The sequence below is a fragment of the Sphaeramia orbicularis genome, chromosome 7 (assembly GCF_902148855.1).
Source record: "Sphaeramia orbicularis chromosome 7, fSphaOr1.1, whole genome shotgun sequence".
Taxonomy (NCBI): domain Eukaryota; kingdom Metazoa; phylum Chordata; class Actinopteri; order Kurtiformes; family Apogonidae; genus Sphaeramia; species Sphaeramia orbicularis.
Window position 1 is genome coordinate 45,565,042 of NC_043963.1, and position 10,923 is coordinate 45,575,964.

General features: G+C 39.7%; 1 protein-coding gene across 1 annotated transcript; it reads right to left on the reverse strand.

The window, feature by feature from the left end:
• Window positions 1–1,862: 1,862 nt before the first annotated feature.
• On the reverse strand, window positions 1,863–6,025 carry pim1 (Pim-1 proto-oncogene, serine/threonine kinase). The gene is made up of 6 exons (XM_030139101.1): window positions 5,573–6,025; window positions 5,184–5,290; window positions 5,031–5,081; window positions 4,469–4,835; window positions 3,748–3,924; window positions 1,863–3,638 (listed from the first exon to the last, which is right to left on the reverse strand). The coding sequence occupies exons 1-6, from the start codon at window positions 5,652–5,654 to the stop codon at window positions 3,424–3,426; spliced, it is 999 nt and encodes a 332-aa protein (XP_029994961.1). The 5' UTR covers window positions 5,655–6,025; the 3' UTR covers window positions 1,863–3,423.
• Between the last annotated feature and the right edge of the window lie 4,898 nt (window positions 6,026–10,923).

A 10,923-nucleotide genomic window follows, 5' to 3' on the forward strand; every position in this document is an offset into this window, starting at 1 on the left:
TTATTTCAGCTAACGAAAATGTTTTTTCAATTCTAGTTTCTGTCATTTTGCTAGTTTTCGTTAACGATAATAACCTTGATGTACAGTCAGTCCAGCTTGTATTTACAAGGCTGACAATTAATACTGAACAAACAAGAACTCAAACTATGAATTATGAAAGAGCTGCAGCATCTGAAACTGACCACAATGAACATCGGACAGATAAACAGTACCACAGCGCTTCAGTTTCAGCTTCAGTTTGTCATGTCTTTTATGGATTGGGATTGTTTCTCTCAACTCACCATATATTTTTTATTAGGAAGTTTTTTTTTTTTGTTTTTTTTTTAATCAATTACTAGAATTTTCAGGCGGCCCCATTTGAATTCCAGGTGACCCAACATAGGGTCCCGAGGCCAAGGTTGAAACACACTGCACTGAGGTATAACTTACCATTTACAATAACTGTTGTCTAAACTTGAGCCCTAGTTTCCATCAGAACATCCCTCCAGAGTACACTGTTATTGACAACATGACTAAGCATTTGGACTGTCTTATCTGTACACAATGACACAAGGACTTGTCATTCTAATGTCACTGACATGTTCATTGACACAAATATTTACTTTTGAGAGATGAAGTAAGGATTTTGGACTCCAAAAATCTAAATCTTACCAAGTGTATTTTTCTTATTTCTAGTCAAAATATCTCATTACACTTAAAATAAGACATAATCACCTAAAGAGTAACTTTTCAGTGAGATATAAGAACTTATTTTTAGACAATAGGACTTGAAAATCTTATTTCAAGAAATATTACCAAAATTATTTTCACTTGTTCCATTGGCAGATTTTTTACCTCCGCCAGTGGGTATTGTGATCACTTTGCTTTGTGTGTTTGTTTGTGTGCAAGATAACTCAAAAAGTTATGGATGGATTTTCATGAAATTTTCATGAAATTTTGATACTGGCACAAGGAACAAATGAGTAAATTTTGGTGGTGATCGGGGGGGGACACAGATCTGTCAGGGTGGAGGTCTGCGGTCTCCGAGTGCTTTTGTTGTGCTTGAATTAGGAAAAAAAAAAAAAAAAAATCTTGGATTAAGCTAAAAAATCTGCCAATCGAACAAATGAAAATTATCTTGGTGACATTTCTTGAAATAAGATTTTCCAATCCATCTATTGTCTAAAAATAAGTTCTTATATCTCACTGAAAAGTTACTTTTAAGGTGACTATGTCTTATGACTGATATTTTGACTAGAAATGACGAATACACTCAATAAGATTTTGACTTTTGCAGTGTGAGCAAGAGACTGGTGTTTGCAGGTAACCCATGGTGCTTTCCTATTAGTGCGAATTATTTTGAGAAATGCACTGTTTTGCAAATGTCAATGATGATTCGAGAAACGTACCAAAGCAACTGAAAAAAACTGTAAGTCTGACTTAGCTCACGTGATCCAACTTTGCTGAACTCTTACTTGTTTTCAGATCTCTGAATAATAAACACGTGCTATCCTCTCTAAATGATTATATTCATTTGTGTTTGATCACTTTTTTTAACACCTAACTCATATTAGGACAAAAAAAACCCATCTTCAGGAAACATTGCGCCATCTATACGAGTACTAAATGAAAATGCTGTATTTGCTAAAGCTTAAAATAGTTTTACTTGTATATTTGCACCCTGCCCCCTTTCTTGCTGCCATCTGCCTCCTACCAGCCTGACATCTTGTATCTCTTTATCTACTCGCCTGTGCATTTCTACAAAAGTGTTAAACAGGAAACCCACTTAGACAATCATACAACCGCTGACCTAGTTGAGGAAAAAATATGCAATACAGGGTAATGTGTATATGTTGCTTATAGATTGAAAAAGGAGTCAAGTGTCATAGTTAAAAAAAAAATATTTATTGAAATTGTATAAAAATAGTTTCTAACATAATTTACAATTCTAATTTGAATGGATGAAAAAAAAACAATCCAAGCTGCAATCATGCAACCAGAAAATTCTCATTCTCACATACATCAGTCACACAACATTCAGTCCACGTTTACTCCCACAGCAGACGACAGAGTAACAAAACCAGTTACCATCAGTAGACGTTCAATGTTTTAGATACATTAAGATGGAAGTGCATTCAGGACTATTTACACAGGTATATACATGACATACACAAACATACATACACACACATCTGCTCTTTAAAATTTCAAGCCATAAATATGGTCAAAAAGAAAAAAAAAATTGATCTAGTATTTGCCGTTTAAATAATCCGTGGGCCCTTCAGTGACTGTGGAATGAAATATAATATACGTACAGCCGAAATTCTCTTATAAATAAATAAATATATTTCCACAAAAAAAGAAAAGTTCGAGTGTGAGAAAGAAGTCACGGCAATAATAAATATCATTATTATTTACAACTCTTGTCCCCACTGAATTTTAAGACCTGTGTGAGGCACTGTGTAAGAATAGGAAAAAAAAAAACCCTTTGAAGTGAAGAGCAGAGGATGTTTGTATTTCGGTATGGTTTCTTTTGCATTGTGGTGTGCATTCAGGTGGGAGTGAATGAGCGGTAGACCTAAGCCTTGTGTTTGTATACAGTACAGCATGAGAAGAGCAATCAGAGGTTTGTAGAGTAAGGTAGAGTAGAAGCGGTTACTGTAGTAAGAGTGAGGTAACTCCAGTGTTTTGCTTTTATTATGACTTGCTTTGCACAGGTTTCTGATAGAGCTATGAGGTTGTCTTGTTGCTAATGACATTGGACTAGTAGAGGCTGTGATAGTAGTGGTTGTGATGGCATAGGCTTTACTGATCTAGGCCCATGAGAGGGAAAAAAAGCAAAAAAACCCCAGCAATAAACAATATAAAGCCTTGTACAGAGTAAGGAACAAAAACAGGCTACGAGAAGCCTTCTTCCTTTCACAAATTCAAGTATTTCAGGGTCCTCCAACAATCTCACAGAAGGCACTTTTTTGAAAAATCAAGCTTCCCTTCGCCAGCGTCACCGAACTCCTCTCACTCTGTGACAGAGCGAAATAGAGAGCAGAGTACAGTGTAGCCAGAGATTACATAACTCGGACTGTCCGCACGCTATTCAGCAGAACAGAGCACATGTACTGTATCAGTCTGTTGCAGGTGCTCTTTCGCAGGGCACGCCCTCTTCCAGAATGATAAAGTCCAGTGAGCATGATGTTCTGCTACCAACGAGGCTCAACGAGGGGAAGAGGAAGTCAAGTAGTTATGTGTGAGGTCGGACAGGCTGTGGCTGGCCGGACAGAACCCAAAGGATTTGTCATCACTTTGGTCCTTACACCTTTATCTCGCTGGTGTTAGGACTGTTGGCCTGTGCCGTGCCCCCTCCCTCTTCTGCTTCAAGTCTGTTACATAAGTCTTTAGTAAAAATAGTCTCTTGTCAGTTCAGTCCAGTTCGGACCAGAACGGCCATCACCGGGCCACAGCCACAGGGGAGGGTGTGAAGGCAGTGGGCTCGTGGCTAATGCTGTGCAACCGAATCTCTGTGGTCGTCTTATCTGTCTGCACTGTGGAGGGGACTCCAGATGAGGATGTGCTCTGCATCCAGGAGTGGTTAATGATGTCCTCGAACGACGGACGGTCCGCCGGCCGTAGGGACAGACACCACTTGATAAGCTGCTGGCATTCTGGAGAAATGAGGAGGAGAATGAGAAATAATTAGACGTCATTAATGCACTGATTTTGTGAAAGTCAAACAATGACAAACACAGGTTCATGGCATTCATGTGAACTTACCTGGTGAGATTCTCCTCCGGAAGAGAACTTGACCTCTGACTATTTCTTCATCATGCTCAAAAGGGATGTCGCCACACACCATATCGTACAGCAACACACCCAATGACCATACTGTGGCAGAGCGCCCATGATAGCGATGGTATTTGATCCATTCTGGCGGGCTGTACACTCTTGTGCCTGTGAGGTGATAAGAAACAAAGGCATATGTTTAAAAGCTGCAGTTTTCCTTTCACAACAGAGCTTTCATGCACAAATCTTTAAAAATACATATTATATATTTATTGGCAAAAATAAAAATGAAAGCTAAGATGTAATAGCTGAAACTATTATCTAGGCTCAGGGGCCAGGGAGCGTGACAAGCGATTGTGTGTGTGTGTGTGTGTGAGAGAGAGGGGAGGGAGGAGGAGTGCGTGTGAGTGGGTGGGGGAGCAGACATGTGACTTTGTTTACAAACTTTGAGTTGTAAAAATACCACTTCCCTCCAATGGGGGGCGCCAAAATGAAGGCGATGCATCTCAGCCTGTATTAACAGGGCGCTGTGGGGAATGTCAGATGACACAACCTAGGAATTTCTGTTTGGGGTCTGGGGCACGCATTTCGTAAGATTAAAAAGGGGTTTTACGGACATATGACTATTTACCACCATAGGAAAAAAAAACCCTTCTGTGGTCGTTTTTTTTAGCAGCCTCCAAATACATCACAGTATTAAATGATGACTCACCATCAAAGTCTGTGTAAATGGTGTCCTTCAGTAAAGCCCCGGATCCGAAGTCGATGAGCTTCATCTCTCCGGTCCGCAGGTCGATGAGAATATTCTCGTCCTTGATGTCCCGGTGCACCACCCCGCAGCTGTGGCAGTGCCGCACGGCCTCCAGCACCTGGCGGAAAAAGCTCCGCGCCAGCTCCTCCGGTAAGGCACCTTTCTCCGTGATGAAGTCGAACAGATCCTTGACGTTTTCGGGTCTTTCCATGACGATGATGAAGCTGTCCGGCCTCTCGAACCAGTCCAGCATCTTGATGACACCACGGAAGCCAGTCCCGACTTTTTTCAACAACACTATCTCCATTGGGACTCGCGAACCATTGGGCTGGAGGAAATACATGCATATGTTATTATATAGCAGGAAAATAAAATTCACATTTACTGTTAGTATATTTTACAATCATCGTCATGTATTATTAGCTTGGATGCATGTCATTAATAAGCATATTTATTAAAAAATAAAAAAAAATAAATAAAAAAAATAAAAATATTTTTTTTCCAAAATAAAATGGTTTCTTACCAGCTCTCCCCACTCGGAGACCCTGTCCTTGGCTACATGTTTGACAGCAACCTAAAAACACACATCACACAGCCCATCAAATTAAGTTCAAACACCACATATATTAGCAAAAAAAAAAACAACCAAAATTTCAGTGGAAAAACAAATACTAACCGGAGCTCCATCGGAGATTCGTGTACCGGAGTAGACGGTACCGAAGCCGCCGCTGCCCAGCACCGCACCGACCTGGTAAAGCTTGTCGAAAGGCTCCCTCTCCTTCACTGGAAAAACATAAACACAGCCGGTGAATACCAACGAAGGACCGAAACCCTTTTCCCCTAACGCTGTTTCGTAACACAGTTGACTCGTATGTATTACCGTAACACGATAAAACAGCTCATATATACTTTAAAATCAGACTGGAGCTAAGCGGCGTCCTTGAAAATTAGCAAACAGCAAAACAGTAGCACGAGCGAAGAAGAAGGGCTGCGCGCGGACAGCCATGGCCGCAGCCCCGTCCTCCATGACAACAGTAGGAAAAAAAAAACAACAGGGCGTCTAACCTTGATGAACTTGAAGCTGGATTTTCGCCGGCATATCTACGGTGGAGATGTGGGCCAGAGAATTGAGCTTAGAGAGCAGCATTCCTTTAGGGATATCCGCCAAAGAGCAGCGATGTTATGTCTGTCTGCGCCTCGGTTTGGTTCAAAACAGTAATTTTATTCCGACTGAACGGCGCTCCCGTCTCCGTCTCCCTTACGGTCCACGTTGCAGAAGCCAAATTTCAGTAGGGATCCTCTCATCCGGATAGGAGCAAAAAAAAAGCCGCTTTCGATCCACGATATCGCCAATAAAAGTCGTCCCGGTGTATGGATAAAAAAGCAGAGTTCACGTGCAAACAAAAAAAACACACACACAAAACAACAGCTGCTCCTCGCTGTGTTTTGTAAACAGTTGAGTCAAAATTGTCGATATAAACACATAAGCCGTGTTCTAAACCTGCGACCTCCGTCAGACACCGGCTCCTGGAAACAAAAAACCCACGGAGGACGTTTATAAAGCAGTAGTAAGAGGGCGGGACCCGACGGTAAGACGTCAACAGCGTCACCGCCCCTTTCCGCCCAACGCACCAATAGGAATGCAGATTGCCTTTCCAAACGCACGTCAATCACCGAAAGAAACTGGAGCCAAGCGCATAACCGGCCGGACCAGACACAGACATGGCGGGAATTAAAACGCGCCAAAAGGGGGGAGACTAAAGCAATAATTATGAATTCATGTTGGAGGGAAATGCAAATTGAAAGCCAAGAGTTTCCCCCCCATGTCTCCTCCCTCTCCCTCCGCGGGAAACTGAGTCAGGTTGTACAAGATGTCTAACAGACAGACACAACACAAGGTTTAAGTAAATAAAGTGCAGCACATGTGGGATTTTGTTCTATTGTTAGTGTTTCATCATTGTTTTCAAACTTCAGCAATCATCAAACCAACTAACAGTCATCTAATCTCACAGTCTCACATCACTGCTCTTTTCTTTAGTTTTCTTCTTTTGTGATCAATTCCTCAACTACTGTGACTATATTTAATTTTTTTTTTTTTTTTTTTTTGTATTTAAGTTAGATGCACAGACACGCGGTGCATCCACATCCACATCCACATGGCATGATGAAGACGTTCCGACCAGGAGACACAACACAACCTGCAGACAGTTCATCAATTGCATTCCAGCTTTTCTAACCCCCTACCATTTACCTGATTATTTTCACATTAAACACAGAGGTTTATTGGCTGAAGTGAAGTCCAGGACTATGCTCTTTATTTGAGTTTGCCTCCACAATGCCTCTCCACTGGCTGCGCATCAAAGCGCGCTGGGGAGAATAGGCGCATTCCTCTCATTCTTTCAAATTGGGTGGCCGCGTTTGCAGCCGTTCACAGGATGTGGGAAACTAGAGATAAAAAGACTTCCATTTACCCCCCTTTCTCCCCCCCTCCACTCTCTACTCCTCCTCTCTCCGCCCTCGTTTTCCCGCGCATGTTATTGTTTGAATGGTACTGGGCTCTCCCCCTCCCCTACTTCACTTAGGTTTTGTTTTACTTTGTGCCATGCTCTGCTGTATACCATCACAAAACCTACTCCACATAAAACCTACACTCTAAGAACTTTATGCTCCACTCATTCTAACCTGTTACATTTAAAATACTGAGTACTTCTGAAACCTGTGAAATTATTTACATTTACCTTATGTGTTAAGTAAATGTAATTAAACAATTGAAGCAGATCTGAATAACAACACTGAGTACCATGAAGTATAAAAATGAGTAGATATAATTAAAATGTTAAGTACACTGTAAAAAATGACTGTAGAATTAACACCAAAAAGTTGTAAAATTGCAACATAAAAAACTGTAAGTGACAATACAATGCAAAGTTGTTTATTTGAAAAGATTTTTGTGTTAACGATTAAATGAAATATAGCTGTAGTTTTTACAGGAAGAGTATGTGAACAAAACCAGATTCATATGTAGAAATTATGTATTTCTATTGTTTTTAGAAAATAAAACTGTAAATTGAAATACAATGTGGTGCCGTTGAAATTGCAAGACCATAATGTTGAAATAACAGCATATTTGCTTTTATATATGTAAATATATATATATATATTTTAAAAAACTAAACATTTAACGCTGTAACATTTTAAACTTGTACATTAATGGGTTGGTAGAGTTGGTAGAGCAGCTCGTCCAATAACCAAAGGGTTGGTGGTTCAAATCCTGGCTCTGACTGTCTATATGTCAAAGTGTCCATGGAAGACACTGAACCTTAAATTGTTCCCAGTTGGACCTGGTGGTTTTGGAAAGTACTTTGGACACCATGAAGGTGTAGAAAATGTGCTAAATAAGTGCGGCCCATTTACCATGTAAATCCAGTGTTAAATCTACATGTTTAAAATGTTAAATCTACATGTTCCTCCATAAATATGTTTACAGTTGGATGTGTTTTTTACAGTATTGTTCTGGAAACCACAGCTACCAGTTTTTTTCCATAAAAACAACAGGATTTTTTTTACAGTGTAGATGCAACAGAAAATGAGGTTATTATGTAACAAAACAAATCTGCTATATTTACTTAATGTTTTCAGCAGAATGTAATTCATACTGGACTATCAAATATCAGAATAAATATGTTACATTTACTGAATTTCTAAAAATGTATTTACTCTTTAACCTAGGAGTACTTCAGGTCAATATATGAAACAAAAATATTAAACATGGGTTCGGGTTCTCCTTCCTTCCCTCACTGTTGGTGAGGGAGAGGGTGGAGACAGAGTTGGCGGCCCAAGCTGGACGGGGAGGGGACGCTGTGTAGGCTAACCTCCTAAACTCTGTCTCCTCCTACATTACCTTTAAAGACATATTACATGATGTAGGGGGAGTTCAAAGAAAGTGGTGGAATTGGTTGATGGATATAGGGCCAGGAGTTGCAGATTAACGTGCTATTGCCTTTGGTCCCCTTCTCTAAACTGTCTGGTTTTACACTGGGCAGGGGGGCCACCGAGACATATATTCTAAACAGTTTCTCAATATGCGTTCTTGTCTGTTCTTCCGTTCTTGCGTTCTCATGAAACGTCATCAGTATTGTTCCATTTGAAAGTTTGCATAAACTAAGAACACATGGAATACCCTGATGTTGTTCTTGTCTGCTAGCTTAAACCAAGGATTGGTTGGTGACTCATGTAGACTTGGTTGGGAAATAATTCCCAAGATGCACTTTGTGATGCTCTTGTATGCTACAGCAGCTTCTGTGAAAACTTAATTCAGAAATGTTTTTTGACTAGATGACTGTAAAGAGATAATGTGATATAACGTTAGAACATGAGCAGAATAGCGAGAAATACGTCTTTATTATGATATGGGATTCAACGATATGTGTTACAGTTTGGAAAAATATACAAAATGTATAAACAACATGTAAATACTAGTGCATATGTATTGAAATCAAATCCAGTGACACTCGCAGCAGAGACAGGGAGGAAAGTTCACAAGTACCGACTGTTCAATTACAGAGAGACTTGCATTCTTAGTAAGTCCGTTCTCTGGGACCGTTCTTACCCCGATCGTACTCGCTGAGTTTGCAAGACTGTACTCTGCGTTCTTGGTTATATTCTTAAATCTAACCTTAACCCAATGGCGCATGTCATGTGACATTCTGCGTAACAAAACTTAGTCACTTCCTTAAGTTGTTGTTAGAGATGAAGACTATTGAGTTAGAATGAGTAATAATTAAAGTTCTTGAGACTGATCAGTATAAGTGCACCATACTCAAATATTCTCACTGGTATTTACCGAAAATATACTGGATATTTCAAAAATATTGTTATTACTCAAACACTCATTTCTTTTTTGTGAAATAAACTTAAATAATAGATGTAACTGTTGGATTTTTACATATTTATTTTGATGCGTTGAACTCAATTAAGCACTTAAGTGATTTTCAGAGATTTTATTAAGGTAGTATACCTTTTTATTATTGTGATATTTACTAAAGCCCTGAATTATTTTTTAAAGTATAAATAATGCAGCAGTGATGTCTATCAAATAAGAAAAAGCAGATATCACCTGGGAAAGTCAATATTTCGTGATAAAAAGTTGTATTTTGTTGTGCATATTTCTGTGCTTCAGATTCTGATTGCATGTTGCTTTCAGTATATCCTGCAAATGTCCTGCATACTTTTCTTTTTCGTTGCATGCAACTTCTATGATGTCGTGCAAAACTTTAGCCATAGTCAGTGGGCTATTTCTTAAAACTATCAGGTCACCTTGCAAATAGTTCAGTCTGGAATGCAAATGAGAGCATGGGAGTGCTCCTACTTGCTTCAAGCCTTGGGCAAATTCTTTTAATTCTTTAGCAATATCCAAAGGAGGTTCTAAACTTTTAAGTGTCAAGCATAAATTCAAAGGAGCTCACAATGCATATCATAATGAAGGAGGACACGGTGGATATGATGACAGGATGTGTACTCTAGTTTCTTAGTTTCCAGATTTTTCCATTTGATTTGTGTTTGTGTGTATACGACCCTGCTCTAAGTCACCTTTTAACTGTTACTAATTTTATTGTGGGTGTTAAGCTGCAGTATAACAGTGTGAGCTCAGTGGCCCCTCATGGTCTCCTGACAACTACGTCAAAAGTCCAAAGAGGAGTGTGTGGTGAGTTCATGCTCAGTCAGGGGCATTGGAGAGGTGTGTGAAAACGGAGAGGTCTAAAGCAATTTGTGCGACTGTGACCGCAGGCCTATGAAATGCCACCAGTGAGCGCATCTCTCAGGGGCTGCAGATATCCATGCCTGCATCATCAGCAGGGCTCAAATGACAGCCATCTAACCCCATCTGTCAGAAGGGCCGCTGCTGCTGGAGGCTACTAGCTTTTATTAGTCACACTGCTCTTGAATGTTCACTGTGGGACCAGCTGCTTAGTCCAATCTCTAGAAGTCTGTTCGCTCTGAGGAGAGGGCAACAGGTTTTTTCTCAGGATACTCCAGTGCTTTTCATTATTTATTTTCATCACCAAATACAGGCTACGCATTCTCACACACAATGACATTTTGGATCAAGTTTTAGTCACCTTTTCTTTTATATATAGGTCTTGTATGAAACATTAGAGGCTGTAACCGGCAAGGGAGAAAGATTTGTCTTACATAATAATTCTATGAATTACTTCCTCTTTCTAGATAAATAGAAACCTTCCCCACAGGAAGCTTTCACAACGCAATGATAACCTATTTCACCACGAGAATGATGATGTTTGACTATAATCGACTGTTAACTGTAATATGTAGTATGTTTTGTTTTGGGTTTTTTTTGGTCTATAATATATACAGTATTTAATGAAATATTTTTGAACATTAATATGCATCATGCC

Coding starts and splice junctions, on each gene's coding strand:
- pim1 (XM_030139101.1), bottom strand. CDS start 5,654: ATGCTGCTCTCTAAGCTCAATTCTCTGGCCCACATCTCCACCGTAGAT. Junction 5,082..5,183: donor GAATCTCCGATGGAGCTCCG/GTTAGTATTTGT, acceptor GTGTGTTTTTAG/GTTGCTGTCAAACATGTAGC. Junction 4,836..5,030: donor TCTCCGAGTGGGGAGAGCTG/GTAAGAAACCAT, acceptor TATTTCCTCCAG/CCCAATGGTTCGCGAGTCCC.